At 44.9% G+C, this 18,576-nt stretch overlaps 1 protein-coding gene across 2 annotated transcripts in view; it reads left to right on the plus strand.

Moving 5' to 3' along the window:
* Window positions 1-612: 612 nt before the first annotated feature.
* MITF (melanocyte inducing transcription factor) overlaps window positions 613-18,576 on the plus strand; it is a 225,472-nt gene continuing 207,508 nt past the window's right edge. For both annotated transcript variants that reach the window (XM_030307225.2, XM_030307227.2), the window contains exon 1: window positions 613-849. In XM_030307225.2, the coding sequence (XP_030163085.1) occupies window positions 746-849 (104 nt within the window). In that variant the 5' untranslated portion in view covers window positions 613-745. The remainder of the gene's footprint in view (window positions 850-18,576) is intronic.

Raw genomic sequence — 18,576 nt, forward strand, 5'->3', positions numbered from 1 at the left:
AAAAGCTCAGACTGAGTTACAGAAAAGGAACGCACAAGAATAATTTTTACGATAATGTTTTAATTATAAAGTGAAGGCAAATTCCTCCACTCTATTCCAATCCGAGGACAAGGTAATATGTCACCGCGGCGCTGAAAAGCATACAGGCTGATACATAGTTAGGTCCTTTTATTTTAAGGCAGGCTTGAAGGCAAAAACTTTCTAGTGCCAAAACGCTTCACGAATAAAAAAAAATTTTTTTTTTAAAGGATTTGGCGTGCCCTCGCAAATATCTGCACAGGGAGTAGGGCTGACGGTGGGAGAGCAAGGCTGAGGCCATTCTTATTAATATTAAATAGCCACGTCCGTATCCTTGAAGCAAGAGAGGAGAGAGGAGGGAGAGGAGCTGCTGACATTGACAATGAATCCAAACAGGAGTTGCAATAGCGGTGTCCACCACGTTGCCTCTGCCCCCGCCTGGCCTTCTGGGAGTTGTAGTTTTCACGGGAGCGGCTCCCCTGGAAAGCCGGGAACGCCCCGTCCGGACCGAACTACAGATCCCAGGCTGCGCGCGGCCGCCCGCCCCTCCCTCCCGGGTGCGAGTGTAAACTCGCCGCGCCGGGGCGGGTGGCCGCGCGCGGGCAAGCGGGCTGAGCTGGGCACTGCGCGGGGGCACACCGCTCGGGGGACCCAGGCCCCGCCACCTTCCCTCCGCCCCAGGCTCTGTTCTCACTTTTGAGCAGTGGAAGGACGGGAAGCGGGAGCCATGCAGTCGGAATCGGGGATCGTGCCGGATTTCGAAGTCGGGGAGGAGTTTCACGAAGAGCCCAAAACCTATTACGAACTCAAAAGTCAACCTCTGAAGAGCAGGTGAGTGGTGACAGCTGGAGGGAGGCGCGGAGCGCGGCTGGGGGCCCCGTGCCCCACACCGTGGGGCGAGGAAAGCCGGTCGTCCGGGCTCTGGGACAAGGACCCCGTGTCCTTGCCCGGGGGCAGAGGGCGAACTGCCCCCGCAGTTGGGGGGCCGCTTCTGCCCAGGCGGTGCGCCTCCGGGGGCTCCGTTCAAGTGCGCTGCGGGGGCGTCGCAGGCAGCCTACGACCGCCGGCCCAGGTGAGGGGTCCCTGGGCACGGCATACTGGCCGCTGAGACCGGGTGGGGGCAGGGGAGCGACCGGGCGAGCAGGTGGGGGAGGAGGAGCGCGGGAACCGGACGCTGTCCCGGTGGGAAGGAGAAAAAAAGAGTTTCTAGTGAACCTCTTTTCTGAAGATCCCGGCGGGCTGAGTACTCGGAGAGGGAGTGCTTGGGGTGGATTGAAACGCGACGTTGATGGAAGCAATTAATTCGTTTGTGTCGCCTCCTCGGAGTCGGGCTCCTCTGGGAAAGTCCGCCCCTGGCCGCCTCCAGGTGATGTTTCCCGGAGCCCCGCCTCTCACCTTGCCCACCGGGGCACGGCGGCGCGGGCGGGTCGGGGGCAGCGGGTGGGCGTGTCACCTCGTTCAGATTAAACAACTCCCTGGGCAATAGAGTCCCATTCAAATCCAGGCCTTCCCTGGAGGGAAAAAAAAAAAAAAAAAAAAAAAAAAAGCCTCGTAACTGGAGGGTATTGGGACAGACCTGCTTGGCAGGGCCCCTGCTTGGCAGCGACACGCGTTTAATTTGCAGGGGAGTTCAAAAACTTTTTGGAGAGAAGTGAAGACACCCGCTGGTCTGGCGCCCCACCACCTCTAGTGCCCATTTCTTATGCTACCTCCGTTCCCACTCCGTTCTGTCGGAACGGGCTGGGTATCTTTCTTTCTCTGTCCGGGGGCGGTTCCAGACATTTCCCGTGTTTACGAAGAGGGACATGGTCATTGGAGGTTGTGATAGTAGAGAAGGGTTTATGTCCACCCCTCTCAGTTCTGAAATAAGGTGAAGCTATAGCTGGAGGGTTAAGCAGTGCTTCTGCACACCTACCTCAAACCTTCCTGCCTGCCCCTCACGTGGGTAAAGTCAGGGTGAATGGACCTGGCTGGCAGAGGGGGAGGAAGGTTCAGTAATCAGGGTGAATGAAGAGAAGGACAACTGGCCGGGGGGGTGAAGTAGTACATAGTCCAGTCTTTGCTTCTGGGGTGCACGGGGCTCCTGTTTGCTCTAGCCGCAGGCAGAGCCAGGTTTGTTTCCTTCGGGGCTGCGTCAGGACTCTGAGTCCAAGTTGGGGAAGAAAACCTGGGAACTGCGTATCCACTTCCCGGGGTTGCTGAAGCAGCCTCTTTGCAGTCGCTTCACAGTGATTGGAAGGAAGTGCAGTTAGATGCCTACAAGCAGCCTTTAGTTGATGGTTTCTCTTCATAATGGCTGTTTTGTGTGTGAGAGGAGATTGTGTGTGTTGGGGGTGGGGGTTTTGAGTAATATTGTGTGAAGGGTATTGTTGGTTATGCTCATTGGGGCTTTATGTGCATTCGGCTGAAGGGACCAGTGTTTTACTGAGCAGTCTCTGCTTTTGCTTCTATAAGCAAATGCTTACATGGCCAGAATGAGGGAGTGAGTGTTTGAGTGTGTGTCTGTAGTCCTGAAAGAAATGAATTAACCGGACTGTTTGGAACATTTTTGATGGGAGCTGATACATAACATTAAATGAGTTTGAGAGAGTGAGGAAAATACCATCTGGAAAAACCCAAATGAGTGCCATGAAACTCATGTTGAAGGATTTGGGCCTGTTCTTTTTCAGAGTCGGCAAAAAATTACTTGCAAGGGTGAGCGTCCTCGGTAGCTAGCTAGCATGTGTAAGGAAAAATGTGGCTACGTGGGAAGCAATGGCTTCACACGTTGAAGCTAGAAACAGGTGCGGGACAGAACCGGTATGGAGAGGAATGCTAAATTAAAAAAGTTGTTGTAAAACTTGTCTGTGGAGCAGACACATGCTCTTTGAAATAAACCAGTTAAATAAAATCTGTGAATAAATATATGGGGTTGGCAAAATTTCCCTATACTGTTTTCCACAGTTGTCTAACTTATTGTCATCGGCATCTGTTGTGTGACTTTAAAAGGGCTACATGTTGTTGGGGGCCTCCTCATGGCTTTTTGTCTGAAGTCTTTGCCAGGGTATCTCCCTTCTTGTAAGTCTTGGTTGGAAAAAGTAGAATTTGAAAGGTCAAGACTGCTGTAGCCATTTCGTCTCTCAGTTATATTCCCTAGATCGTCTCTTGGAGTTGAAAATATGTTCAGAATCTGCCCACCTCTCGGCAGGTCCCCTGCTACCACTTTGGTCCAAGTCCTCACCAGCCCATGCCAGGGTTATTGCAGTAGCCTCTTGCTTTCTACTGTTACCCCTTCTGGTGGATTTCCTATGTGACAGCCACAATGTTCCTGTTAAAATTGGTTCTCAGGCAGGATAGATATTGCTGCCCTCCCCAGGGGTCATTTGACAATGTCTGGAGAGATTTTTGGTTGTCAGAATGGAAGGGTGTTGGTACTGGTCTTTAGTACATAGAGCCCTGAGATGCTGCTAAACTTTCTGTAATGGACAAGGTAGCAACAGAGAATTATCTGGCCCTAAACTGTCACCGCTGAGGCTGAGAAACTGTGGCTTAAAACGTGCCACATCATGTCATTCTCTGCATAAAACTCTCCAGTGGCTCCTAGTTTCAGTAACACTCGAGATCCTTTAAACGGCAAAAGTCAGCCTGTATGGTCAAGTTCCCTGTCAGCTTCCTTGCTGTCCCGGAACACTCTGGGCTCCTCCACCATAAGGCCTTTGTATGTTGTATTTGGCTGGTGCCTCTGCCTGGACCATCCTTTGCCCAGAGAGCCACAGGGCTCACCACCTCACCAACTTCAGGTCTTTTAATATTCCTAGCAGGCCTACCTTGACCTCACTAGGTACAATCACTATCCCTCCAGACTCTCATCTTCTTTGCCCTGTACTATTTTTTCCATTGTACTTCTATTATAACCGACTCTCATTTCTACTATGTTTATAATAGGTTCCTCCACGCTAGACTGCTAGCTTCAAGGGAGCAGAGATTTCTGTCTGTTCCTTGTTTACTGTTGTGTCCCTAGAGTCTAGAGCAGAGTTTCTCAACCTCAGTGCAATTGACATTTCATGCTGGATTACCCTTTGTTGTGGGCACTGTCCCGGCCATTGCAGGATGTTGACCAGCACCCCTGGCCTCTGTCTACTAGAGGCCACTAGCGCCCTACTCCCAATTGTGACGTCCAGAAACGTCTCCAGACACTGCCAAATGTCCCTGAAGGTACAGTCATGCCTGCTTAGAACAATTAGCCTTGAACATTGCCTGGCACGGGAATGATTTGTTGTTTGAACAGGTGTTGCTTTCTCCCTTAGGAGTCCACCCAGTACGGGGTGCTTGGTTCTGATTTTGCATTCAACCTGGCGGCCTTTTAAAGTAGGTATCCATCAGGGTCTCTCCAAAGTGGAGATTATATATTCTTCATTTGGGCTGAGCTCGGATGTGCAGGTGTTTCATGAGGAAAGACACGTTTTCATTCCTAACCGAGACCTCCTGGCCTTTAGGAGTGTGAGGCTGCTGGAATTAGATCACGTGACCCTCCTTTTGGTCATAGTCCCTGGCAAATCTGCAGTGGAGGAAGACACACGATGAGGAAAGGTTCTAATGAAGAATTGTTTGCAGTGTGGTTCCCCCAGCAAGATTTTTGAAGCCTCTGTGTGTTCTCCTGGGAATGAGCTCTGAATGGTGGGCGGCAGGGGAAATGTGCCGAATTTCAAGGGTGAACCCAGAATTCACACACTGATGCAGTCACATCAGGGAAACAAATGTGGAACTGTTAAATGAGCTCCTATCAGTGTAGGCACTCTCTCTAGGTCTTTGGGACCTGAAAACAGCATTTTATTTTATTTAAAAAAATTTTTTTTTAAGTTTATTTATTTTTGAGACAGAGAGAGACAGAGCATGAACGGGGGAGGGGCAGAGAGAGAGGGAGACACAGAATCGGAAGCAGGCTTCAGGCTCTGAGCCATCAGCCCAGAGCCCGACACGGGGCTCGAACTCACGGACCACGAGATCGTGACCTGAGCTGAAGTCGGACGCTTAACTGACTGAGCCACCCAGGCGCCCCTGAAAACAGCATTTTAAAACATGTTAGCCTCTGTCAGGTTTATGGTCCTCTTATTCGATTGACTGGGTGCACAATTCTGTGGCTTTGTACTTGCTAATGCCCTTTTCCTGGACAGACTTCAAACTTGGCCTAATCTAGTTCCAGTTTCTTCTGTCAGAATTTTAGTTATGTTTCAGATAACTGTTGTTTAACTTCCTGCAAATTAGAAATGGGAATGAGGGCAAGTCTCGGGTTTATTATGGCAGGACAGGATACGGTGGTGGTTTCCGAAAGCTGATTCCTGGAGACATGTGTGAAGTTTTCACAGGTTTGTGGTGAATGAGAAAGACAACAACTGTTGTGTCACACGTGCACATACACGTGTTTCGGGATAAGGCCACTGCCATTTCTTGGATTTATTCTGAGAGTTTCTCTCCTGTCTTCGTAGTAAAACTACCCTTTCTTTTATGAAATGATAATCCATTCTTGGCAAAACACAGCTGTCAATCTTTTGCTGGTTTCTGAGAGTTTTCTTGATTTTTCTGCCAGTCCAGTCTGCAGGGAATTGCCAGCATTATTCTGGCATCACTGTCCCCAGCTAGCTGAGACCTTAGGCAGGCTGGGTCTAACTAACTTTAGTTTCCTCATCTGACAAATGTCGGCCTGCGTCCTAAGGGTCTTAGGAACATTCACTGTCATGTTGACTGTGGAAGAGTATTAGCCTGGTGCCTGGCCCAGTAAGGGTTCAGTAAAATGTTAGCAAGTGGTGTTCTTGGTGTTATTTCTTTATTACTTAACAGTGAGTCCTGACATTCCATGAAGCATTTGCATGTGGTTGTCCTTGGCTTTCTACCTTAAGGCCAGGGTTGTTCGTGAACAACAACCGATCTCCTAATGAATACTACTGCCACCTAATGTTTAGATTTTTTTTTTTTTTTTTTACACATTTTATATTTTTGATCCAACCCATAAAAATTTATGCCGGTTAAAAAAAAAAAGCAATTGTGGCATCAGTACCTACAGAAAACTTCATATTCAACATGTGTCTGTTGAGCCCTGTGCAAATTGCTTGTGTAAATTAATACCAGTAAACGTAGCTAACATCTGTTGAGCATGCATCACGTGTCAGTGCCTATTCTACGTGTTTTTATGTGTGTGGACTTAATATTTGCACACCTGCGAGAGATGATAATGATAAATAACAACATTAATGATCTTAATTATATTTTTAAAACGGGTAATTCTTAATGCCGTGCTTACTACCTGCCAGGACCGAGTCTGAATATTTTACTTGTGTTAATTCAGTTAGTTTTCACATCCACCCTGGGTGTCTGTGCTTTTATTATTCTTATTTTCCAGAGGAAGAAACCGAGGCATAACAAGTAGATGGGCCCAGGTTTAACCTGAGGCCATCTGGTTCTAGCCCCAGGCTCTTGTCCACTAGCCTGTACCTCCGTGTAAAAAGCACTGTGCACGACAGCAGAAATGGAGAGGAACATCATTCTGCATCTTTTCCAGAACTCTCAGTGGGTGGAGCACCTGGGGGGCTCCATCCGTTACGTGTCTGGCTTCAGCTCAGGTGATGATCTCACAGTTCATGAGTTTGAGCCCTGCATCCGGCTCACTGCTGTCAGCACCAGGCCTGCGTCGGATCCTCTGTCTCCCTCTCTCTCTGCCTTTCCCTGGCTTGTTCTCTCTCTCCAAATAAATAACAAACCTAACTTAAAAAAAAAGTCTCAGTGGGTGAAGGAAAGAACACATGGATCCAGCTAACCATGCAAGACAGAGTGTGACCTCGTGGGAAGGTGAGCATCAACAGTGGCCATTTCCTAGAGGACGGGAAATAGGAGGCCAGTTTTGTGAACGAGCAGGACTCTATGAGTTTGGCCTGGAAGTTCAAGCAATACTCAAGCATATTTCTCTATAACATTAAATAAGATGTTAGACACCCTGGAGGACATATCCTAAAATAAACTTCTGGGGGTTTTGGTTGCCTTTTAAATGTTTAAGCAGACTCTCAGACCTTCCTCACGGTCTGGGAGCTCCTGGTGGTGGCAGAGACCGGATGCGCGTGAACAGGTTCAGAGGGGGCCGTCCTGAAGTGCTGTGCCCACGGCTCTGTCACTTAACTGTGACGTGTGTGCTTGAGACACTTAGCTTCGAGGAGCCTCAATTTCCTTACCTGTAAAATGGGGCCAACATACTATTGGTAGAAGTTTTAATTTTTTTTTAAAAAATTTAATGTTTATTTATTCTTGAGAGGTGTGAGCAGAGGAGGGGCAGAGAGAGAGGGAGACACAGAATCCGAAGCAGTCTCCAGGCCCTGAGCTGTCAGTGCAGAGCCCGAAGTGGTCTTGAACTCACGAACCATGAGATCAGGACCTGAGCCAAAGTCGGATGCTTAACTGACTGAGGCACCCCTATTGGTAGAAGTTTTGAACTGGAAATAGAATCTGTAAAAGTGCTTTACAGAGTGCCTAGCACACATCAGTAATAAAACTCCTTCTTTTCTACTTTACCACGGTAATTTTTTCCTTCCTCATAACAATAACTAAGAGGCAATCTCCGAAGCAAAAGAGGCAAGATCGAGGTGCCTCATGCTGGCAGATGTTCAACTCTTCTTATGCAAATTAGTTTTGTGGTATGATTAGATGGAAAATTTGATTAAAGTGGATTCTAAGTGTTGGTTCTGTGTGTTATTGGAGATTTCCCTTTCCTGAGTCCTATTTATAGAATTTATTTAAGCGTGTGTGTGTGTGTGTGTGTGTGTGTGTGTGTGTGTGTGTGTGTGTGTGTTTAATTCCCTTTGAGTTCTGCGGTGCAGTTTGCACAGGCTGATGTTTATATCTGCTCCAGTTGTGCAAGAAGTGGAAAATATCCTTTTTTTAGAACAGGTCACATGTGCTTACTGTCAGGAATAGGACCTCAGTGTAAAAAAATGTATCTTGGGACAAATCAAAGTTACTAAATTTCTCCCTCCAACTGCTTTGTTTCAGAACTGGCAGTATTAGGATAAATAATAGGAAAAAAAAAACCCACTCGGCTATTTTTTTTGTCATTTTTCAAGGACAATAAGCAAGAATTTCACTTGTTTTGTGTGTGTGTGTGTGTATGTGTATGTGTGTTTGTGTGTTTTAAGTATAAAATGTACTTTGCTGTTATGTCCATCTCATCAAAGTAAATTGTAAAAATATGTTTGACTGCCCTCCAAATACACATAATTTGGAGAAAATAATCAAGAAGGTGGGTCAAAGATATTAAATGCTGTTACTACAGGCTTTTGATATTGTAAAGTCAAGTTTGCAGTTTATACGGAGGTTTTTGTGAGTCAAGTGAACATTGTGTACTCGAGGTAGGGCAAGAGGGAGTCATGCAGTCTGAGTCTTGATGGAGGCAGATGGAGGCTGAGGGCAGGGAGCCGTGTAAGCAGGTCTGGGTCTCTTTTCCAGTTCCTTCCCCCCTGCCTGCGCTCTCTGTTCCTCAGGATTTGGGGAGAGGCCCGGGCTCCTCATTTCTCTAGGTTGCTTCTTAAATGTGGCTCCCTTAATTCTTTGCTACATCATTGCCTCCTGTGGCCCTCTATGCATGCCACAGAGAATAGAGTACGCCTTTGTGGTGTCTACACGAGACATCTGTCTTGAGATTCAGAACCGTGAGGTTTTTGTCTTCAAGTGCCTAAATTCCCAGGGTTCTCAAGCCCTGGGCACTGCCCAGAGTGTGTTGCAGATGGTAACCCATTGGCTGTTTTCCACCTGAGTTGGAAGTTGAGCCAGGGGGAGGAGTGGAGTAAAGGTGAGAGAAAAACCCGTAGGGAAGTAAGTAAATGGTACCTCAGAATCATGAGGGCCCTGGTATCCTCCCCAAGGTGCATCGAAAACATCCCTCGGTCACTTTTAGCAGGGGCAGTAGAGCTTTGGGTCAGAAGGACCTGGATTTATTTGTGTTTTTTTTTCCTTTTTCCCTTCCCTCCCTCCTTTCTCTCTCTTCTCACAGCAGTTATTTATTAAGCGCCTCTGGTATGTCAGGCTCTGTGCTGGCCAGAGGGGATCAAAGGTAGAACCAGATAGGCAAGGTTCCCACTACCATGGTGCATCCATGTTGGAGATGCGAACACAGTTAATGATGTGCCAAATAAATGCACAATATAATTTTTGTTGCTGAAGAGGGAGTAATTGATATAGTGTGATTAGGAAACACAGGGGCTTTTTAGAGTGGGTCTGATATCAGGAATCACCTCATGGAGGAGGTGATTTTGAGGCAAGGCTTGAATGCCTGAAATAAGTGTGCAAATCTTGGTGCTTCCCCTCCCTAGCTGTATGACTTTGGACCAGTTGCCCAACTTCTTTGAATCTCAGTTCCTTCTTTTGTAAAATGGGGCAATAACTACCTTATAAGGCTGCTGTGAAGATAAAAAGTATCTCTTGTGAAGCATCTAACATTAGGCTTTACCTTATAGGTGCTCAGGAAGATGCATTGGACGGGTTTAAGGTCATAAATTGAATAGTGGAGAAAAATACAGACGTTAATCTTCCCTGCAACTGTTTATAACTTGGTTTTAAGTGTTTTCCTAATGTTGAGTGAGTCAGAGATTTATGGTTGTCTTTATAAACCTACCCTCGGACTGAAAGTGGAGATGGGTCTTGTTCTTTTTATTATCCTTTTTTTTCCCTCCGGGATCGTCTTACTTGAGTCGTCCCCTTGCACTTCTCACTGTTGTCACATTGAGATTATTCATGTTTGACCATGCTTTCACGTAGGAATAGTTTCTGGCTGGGTTTTGAAGTAATATTTGGTATACAGGACAAGTCCAAGGGCTCTTGGAGAAAAACGCAGAGCTTAAGATTCATTTAAGAAAATATACACGCGTACCACAACCAACTCTTCTGGAACTCCTGACTCGCAGTCCTATGTTTCGACCCCTAGATCATGCTTCCTGTCCACACTGAGGTGAAAGAAGCCTCTCCTCCCACACAGCACCTCGCAGCTTTGGTCAGTGTTGACATCTACAGGCAATAGCGTGTGTTTTTAATTCAGCAACTTAAAACGAAAATCTTCAAAGCTTTTGAATTCCAGTAGCTGCGTTCTTTGATTCAAGTACCCATGGAGTGGTGACTTTTAAAAGGAAAACTCCTGGGTCATGTGAGAACAAATATTTTAAATCCAAATGCAACGACTTACAAGTCTGTGGAGTAACTGGTAGAATCCTGTTCTTCTATAAGAAAATTGTGGGTTGTTGAGCAACTTCAGGAAGGCATGTGTAGCCTTCACCCTCTCCACCCCCACCCCTTCCCCAAAGTGGGATAACTTGCTGAATCATTCACATGCATTTGTCTGTTTTCCTATGTGATCAAGGGCAGAATGGGAAAAGTGGTGGTCGCCGCTGTTGGGCATGCGTAACTTGTTTTTGTAGAACACGTTTTCTCTCTAGGAGGCTTAACTTGCGTCAGTGAGAAGAAGGTTTGAAGCAGGGAGGATTCATTTATCCTGATGGCTGACATTATATATGAAATTATGGGCTGACAGATAGGACTGCTATGTTGACTTCGGTACCTTTATTATAAAATGTTCCTAGGTACTAACTGGTTTCAAGAAGTATGTTTTTCAGAACATTCCTTTTATTTTTCTAACTGGAGATTTGAACGTTGGTAGAAAGAAAAGGAAAGGTGATTTTCCTGATTAACTTGGAACCTAGCACAGTCCTCACAGAGCCTACCAGAGGACCTCAATGAGATATGGCCATGCTGTTCGTCTTGCATGCATCTGTCCCAAGCAGCTGGAGGTAGTACTCTAAAATTGAGTCTGTGAACAGACACACAGATATTGTAACAATCCCTTCTCCATCAAAAGAACTGGGTACAGTTTTGCTTTATTTTTCAGCATTTGAAGTTTTTCAATAAAAGATGGAAAGGTACTATTTCAGGGTTAGCTTTGCTTTATTGTATTACTGAGCCTGCATAACAGCCCCATCTAAATTTAGAACATTGGCACCTTGGCCAGTAGAACCCTTTGCAACTAATTTATAATGCTTTTGGCAGAGAATAGCTATGAATAAACATGAAAATAGTATTGGCCAGGTAGGGTCATTTACTTTCAAGAGAAGAGGATGACACCGGCCAGGCGTTCTTGAAAATTCCCTGTATTTATTTTTGAAGGAAGAGCTTGCGGTAGCTTAGTAAAACAGCCTCTAAAAATATAAGCAACTAGTGCGATTCCTGGTGACATTCCAAATAATAGTTTGTCCATTTGCTGCAAGGAAGCATGCCTGGAGAGTCACTTGAGAGATTGGCACTGGCTTGTGTATTGGACGATTGGTGTGTGCAGACTTTTTGGAACCATACCTTGCATCATTTAGCAAAGTCATTTGTCCACTCATCTTTGGGTAGATAAACACTAATAATGTTTTATCTAAGTAAATGCTGTGTGTGTACGTGCTAAATGATGGGATAATGGAACGCAGCTTTAATGACACTGATTATGTATGGTAGCTTTAAATCTTTGTTGATTCAGAAACGAACAAGAAGGTTTGATGGCTCTTGCTTGGTCATAGCATCATAATCACCGACAGGCACGATTTAACAGTGGGAGGCTGAATGGCAAGGACAATTAATTGGGGTTTGTTTTTGGAGTCAGTGGTACTGACTGGAGTCAGTCATTTCTGCTCATCCAGTGGACCCCTCTTTCTCACACTTGGGTTTATATACATGACATCTTTCTAATCACTTCTCACTGGCAGCCAACTTCCCTTTCCTTACGTGTTTCCCCTAGGGGACACTTCTTCTGCCTGCCCTTAATCTCCTTTCCAAATTCTTGCAACAATCCCTTCCCACCTGCTCAGCCCATACTTCAGTTTTCTGGCTCCGAGAGTGGAGGATTTGCCACAGGCCCGGCCACGTTTCTTTTTCAGGGAGACTGGTTTCGGGGAGGTACGTGTTGACTAGTGAAAATGAATCCCAGGGTTTTGCTAGGGTGCTAACAGAAAGAGATTCTCCCTTTATTTTCATTGATCTTGAATTTGGGAAGATGTCGAGGTTTAGAATGAAACCATACCTTGTAGACAGAGAAAAAACAAGTTTTTAAATTAGGTTAACTTTGTGACACCTGGGTGGATCAGTCGGTGGAGCATCTGGCTCTTGATTTTGGCTCAGGTCATGATCCGAGGGTCATGGGATCAAGCCCCACATTGGGCTCTGCACTGGGTGTAGAGCTCACTTAAGAGTCTCTCTCTCTCTCGGGGCACCTGGGTGGCTCAGTCTGTTAAATGTCAGACTTTGGCTCAGGTCATGATCTCACAGTTCATGGGTTCAGGCCCCGCATCAGGTTCTGTGCCGATGCTGGAGCCTGGAGTCTGCTTTGGATTCTGTGTCTCCCTCTCTCTCTCTCTCTCTCTCTCCCCTTCCCCTGCTCATGCACCTGTTCTCTCTCTCAAAAATAAATAAAACATTGAAAAAAAAAAGATTCTGTCTTTCCCTCTGCCCCCTCTCCCACTCAAATGGGCAGCTTGACAGGCCGCTTTCCTCCACATGGCAAACCAACTACTCAGTCTCCTTCCATCTTCTGGTTTTCCCGTTGCCTAGGGCCCTGGAGTCTTTTATGTCTGGTGGTAGAAAGGAAAAGAAGAGAAGGCATAACTAAGGTCCACAAATGACAAGCATCGCTTTTGCTCAAATTCTATTGGCAAGGACAAGACCCACGTCTTTTTCTGGTTACAGGGGTGGGAGCTGGGAAAAACAGACCCCAGCTGGACAGCGACACCTCTGTGCTAGAAAGGAGCATACAATTTTGGTGGATGGCTAGCTATCATTGCCATGATCCTGGTAGGAGTGTTTTCACCTCTGGACCAAGTTAGGCCTCTCCTTGGAGTCTTCTCCAATTAATTGGGTATTTAACCAATAAATTCCTTTTCTAAGTAAATATATTTAGTTTGGATCTTCTGCCACCTCCATGGAGACTGTTCCAGCTTATGCCTTGTCTGAATCCCACCTTTCTGCACTGCTTCCTATTCCACATTTATTGAGCAAAATCACCACCCCACCTCCCCACAAAGCAAGACATCCACCACCACTACCACCTGAGTGCAGCAGTTTTCAAAATGTGACCCTCAGGCTTGTTAGGAATGCAAATTCTCAGATTCCACTGCAGACCTGTTGAATCAGAAACCAGTGGTGGGTCCCACTTGTCTGAGCAAGTCCCCCACAGTTGGTGATACTTCCTCATGTTTGAGAAACACTACCCCAGTGCTTTCACCATAAATCCTTTGTCTCCATATTGAGTTATTCCCCTCTTTCTGTTTTGGAATGAAATACTTCCTGGGTTAGAATACATTGAGTAAAAAAATGGGGTGCTGCTTGTTATGATCAGGCTAGAGGTGATCCTTGACAGTAATTCCTCACTGATTAAAAACCAAAAACCAAAAACTTTGCCTTCTAGGAAGTCAGCTTTCAGGTCTACATTAGTGAAAACAGGTAGGATTCTTGGTTTTCTAAATGTGATCTTTGGGTGGCTTGAAGTTAACCCAGCTTTACTGCCATCAGGAGCCCTGGCCCACATCTCAAAAGAGGGTTGTAATCTAGACTCAGAGTGTGAAGCTTGAATCGTGCTGCAGTCACTTGACTGGAAAGATATGGTTGAGAAACAGGGTGATGATGATTTTGAGCATGCCCACATGACCAAATTGTTTTTCACAAAACTTCTGCTGAATAAAATTTGAAATACGGCTTTCAGCCTGTTTTCCCATCTTAATGAATTCCAGACAGTTTGCAGAGCGTAGGAGCTTCCAAAACAGAGGGACAGAATGGCTGGGACCCGCCAGCCTCTGTCTTGTCACAGTGGGGGTGTTGTGACTTCGTAGAGTTGTTCCCCTTGTTCTGAATCTCACCTGGCTGTTCACTTCTCTGATGGAGAGGTATAGATTGTAACAGGGAAGGGCAAGGCCAAGGTTGTCAGACAAATAGAGCCTATAGAAAATTTCCAGACTCCTTACTTTAGCAGGAAACTCAACCTACCCTTATGTATTTAGACCCAAGGATTTTTCTTTTGCTTCCTTCCTTCCTTCCTTCCTTCCTTCCTTCCTTCCTTCCTTCCTTCCTTCCTTCCTTTTTCTTTTCTTTTTTCTTTTCTTTTTTCTTTTCTTTTTTCTTTTCTTTTCTTTTCTTTTCTTTTCTTTTCTTTTCTTTTCTTTTCTTTTCTTTTCTTTTCTTTTCTTTTCTTCCTTTTCTTTCCTACATGCTGATCTTCTCCAGAGAAAAGACCCTCACCTCTTTTTGTGAACTGGTTAAAAGCCCAAACCCATCTAAAAAGTCTGAAGTTCTGGGTTTAACTTCCAGAATAAGACAGATTTTTAACTTAAATTCCAGTATGATGATCTATTAGCTTTTTTATAGTTGGGCAAGTTTTGCTTGTAGCTTCTGTTTCAATAGAGGGCTAAATGGGGCTCATGGATGATAATATGATCTAGGCTATAGGGTAATTGTGTGAATTAAAAAGAAATAGGTGGGTACAGTGCTGGGCCCAAAGCCTGGCTCTTGCTGCTTAATACCTGGTTCCCACATTTTGGTTCCCTTTGCATCCATGCGTCAATAAAGGTTTTGACTTGAAATGACATTTTAGTAGGCAGGAAGAGAAGAGGGTCCAAAGAAGCGAAGGGGGAGCCCTAAATGATTCGTAAACTGGACAATCAGCATCAGGATCTTTGAGAGTTGATGCAGATCAAGTAGTGGTGAAGCGTGGGGAGCCTAGCAGGGCGTTTTTCAAAGATGGTGCCTGCTGTTTATAGGTAAGGCGTTACTTTTGTGGCCAGAACAATCTTTGCCTTTATCAACATGTTTCCTTTCATCATAATTACAGACTGTAGCTAGGTGGAAGAATAAATAATAAGATGCACTAATTGAGGTGTCACAACATTGAACAGTATAGCAGCTGGTCTGTATTGCGCTTGACACACGGGTATCTGTCATTCCTAACTGTCATGTTTCATCTTTGCCTCTAGTGAGTGCCTGCTTCATCTTTTCACATTTAACTTGGCAGCCTCTGTATATAGTTGTCTTTATCCGATATAAGCCACAATGCCCTGTGTTCTTGAACCTCAAAATCTTTGTTATCTTTTATTGTTTTAAGATTTTTCCCTCCTTGTTGCCATGTATAGCTATTTTTGAGACTAGACCCTAAGTTTTATTTATTTATTTATTTATTTATTTATTTATTTATTTATTTATTTTTAGAGACACTGTTTAATTTATGCTTGCTTTTTACCATTCATTCTGAACTTTCGGAAAACTTGATTGCTAAAGTCCCTCTCATTTGTATGAGCCATTTCATTCAACCAAGTGGGTTTCCATCTACTGGTTAAATGGATCCTGTGATAAAACTTAAATGTTGTACCCACATCAATATGATAGCTTAACTGTCTTTTAGTTTTTTCCCCCTTTATTAAGGTATAGTTGACAAATAAGAATTATATATATTTAAGGTGTGCAGCTTGATTTTTTGCTGTGTGTATACTTTGTGGAACGATCACCACAAGATAGCTTGCTTTTCTTGAGCCTCAGAAAGTTTCCCCCTCAAACCTAGGGCCAAACTGGTCACCAGAAAGCAGAAAGGGGGGTTAGCCCCAATAGTGACCATCTGTCTCAGGAAAAACATTCACCTGATACTGCAAACATAAGTGGTTGCCTTCATTGTTACGGCTTTGATGTGTTACATGGATAATGAGGTCACCTGCCTCATCAGATCTCTGTGAAGATTCAGTGAGGTAATGAGGAGTCTCTATAGGAAAGGGGCAGTAGATGCCGGCTCTCTGTCGGTGCCCGATTGCCCTACCATTCCTGCCGTGCCACCATTATGTCTGTCTCGGCTTGCCAAGCTCCCATGTGCTATTGCTGGTCATTGCCATTAGAATTTAGGGGTTTACATACGAATCAAAGAAGTGGTTAATCTGGGCAGGGGCTTTGACTCTACCATTGTGTTGTCACTGTTAAGTAAATAAATTATTGGATTCTCCATAGCTTAAAACCCCCAGCCATATAGTCAATTTACAGATATTGGGGATATATGCAGCAAGTTTTCAGACCTGTACTAGCACTCATGTTTCTCCCGGGAATCTGCCAGACCACTTCCCCCAGCTATCAGCTGTTGTGTGCAGAGGAATGGAACTAATTTGATTACCAATTAATGGGAGACATGTTTTGGAAGAATCCATGCACACATTCATACCGGTACATACTGGATTCTCAAGGCAGTGTTTTTCAGAGTTTTTCAAAAGTTTGCATCTTTTCTCTGGTATTACCATGACTAATCAAAACTTCACTCTTGGTTAAACAATTCCTGTCCTGGGTCTTACAAAGAAACAGCGAAAATGACAGTTTTCCTCTTTCCCTGTGATTGAAATGCACACACACACACACACACACACACACAGCCACATGCACACACAGAAGCTTTTGAGGGAGATGCTTTTGAGTAGAGCCAGTGTGCTGTGAGAAGTAACGAACACAGGGGAGAATGAAGTCTGAGGATTGTCAGATGTGCACAGTCTGAGGGCTTCTGAGCTCTGCGTTTTTGTGAGAGGGCAGGATGAATCAGGTGCGTAGGGTAGAGTTGAGAGTTAGCACACCCATAACTAGGGGAAGAGCCAACCACTGGCCATGGACAAGGCAGTTTTGGAAGTTTTCAGAGTCGATTTAATTCTTGGGCATCTAAATAGGTGGATGTTAAGAGATCTGACACTTTACTCTTACTTTCTCAGAGTCATGGTTTGGGAATGATTGGCAGGATCTTTGGGCCAATGTTCCCTGCCCTCTGAGGTAAAATGATATTCAGTAAGTATTTGTTGAGCCCACTGTGGAGTCAGGGGATAATGTTGAGCATATACCTTTGTCGTCTTTGGCAAATGAGTGGCCACTGAGGCATGGTATGCAACCCAGATCAAGGCATCAAGGGCTAGGGGTGTACTCTTTCTGGGAGCGGGAAAAGAGCCTACTTGGTGGTCACATCAGTTACCCTCTGAAAGAAATGTATTTTAAATGGATATTTGCTGAAGAGAGCCTTCAGCTGTCACTTCACTTGAAGCTCTTATTTAAAAGATAATGAGTATTTCATTTCATTTTATTTTTTAAAAATGTTTTTATTTATTTTTGAGAGAGAGACAGAGCACGAGCAGGGGAGGGGCAGAGGGAGAGAGACACACACAGAATCAGAAGAAGGATCCAGGCTCTGAGCTGTCAGCACAGGGCCCGACACAGGGCTCTAACCCACGAACCGTGAGATCATGACCTGAGCTGAAGCCGGACGCTTAACCGACTGAGCCACCCAGGCGCCCCAGATAATGAGTATTTTAAGAAATCAAGCATCTTCTGCCTACAAGTAGGTACTTTATTGTCTGTCAATTCTCACTTGAAAGAGGCCCAGTGACAATGGGGAATTTGTTCACTGAACATCTCCAGAATCCAGGATAGCAAGAGCCCAATAAATAATTGCTGAATAAAAGTGACCAAAATGATGAGTTGTTTCTGGTGTGCAAGAAGGGGTCAGTAGCTCTTGGAAAGTCGGTTAAGCTCTTTAAGGAAAATGTGCAAGAAGTTATTTTGACTTTTTTCTTTTTTTTTCTTTTTTTTTTTTTTTAATTTTTTTTTCAACGTTTTATTTATTTTTGGGATAGAGAGAGACAGAGCATGAATGGGGGAGGGGCAGAGAGAGAGGGAGACAGAGAATCGGAAACAGGCTCCAGGCTCTGAGCCACCAGCCCAGAGCCCAACGCGGGGCTCGAACTCACGGACCGCGAGATCGTGACCTGGCTGAAGTCGGACGCTTAACCGACTGCGCCACCCAGGCGCCCCTTGACTTTTTTTCTTATTAGCTGTGGGCCCTTAAGTTTTTCTGAGGCTTATTTTTCTCCCTTAAAATATGGGAGTGGTCGTATTCCTTCTTAGCAGAGCTGTGAAGATTATAGAAGGTAATGTGTAACACACCCTGTGTATGTAAACACCTGATTAGGCTAGTAGTGGCCATGAGTGTTGTTGCTACTATGGGTGCTCAGAGATGAAATAAATATACAGTCTGTTCTTGTTATCTGTGACAGTTAGGTTCTACAAAGCCATTCATTTAGGGAGCACTGAGCCATTGCTCCTAGAGGAAGGGCACAGTTGGGTTCCTAGGAGCCTCTGGTTACATTTTTGTCACCTGATTGATCCATAACGTTGTTTTATGTGTGTTTCTGTTTAAAGACACTTTATTTAACATATATTATTGATTCATTAATATTGAACTCAAGGCTAACACCGCTGTAATTCACACTTTATTGAACCTTATCCAACACATGTATTTTCTGGGTAAGCCACATCACAGCCTTCTTATGTAGAGTAACACTAGATAACACTTCAGTGCTGGTCTTTAAGCAAGTAGGTGAATTTGCAAATAGTGAATCCATGCACAATGAGGGTTGACTGTATTAAAAATTGTTTTCTTGAATCTTTCTCTAGCAGTTCTTTCTCTGAAGAACTTAAAACATGCCCATTTGGGAAAACATTGTCAAACACTGTTTTCCTCCA

This window comes from Lynx canadensis, chromosome A2 (genome assembly GCF_007474595.2).
Source record: "Lynx canadensis isolate LIC74 chromosome A2, mLynCan4.pri.v2, whole genome shotgun sequence".
In the NCBI taxonomy this organism is placed as follows: Eukaryota; Metazoa; Chordata; class Mammalia; order Carnivora; family Felidae; genus Lynx; species Lynx canadensis.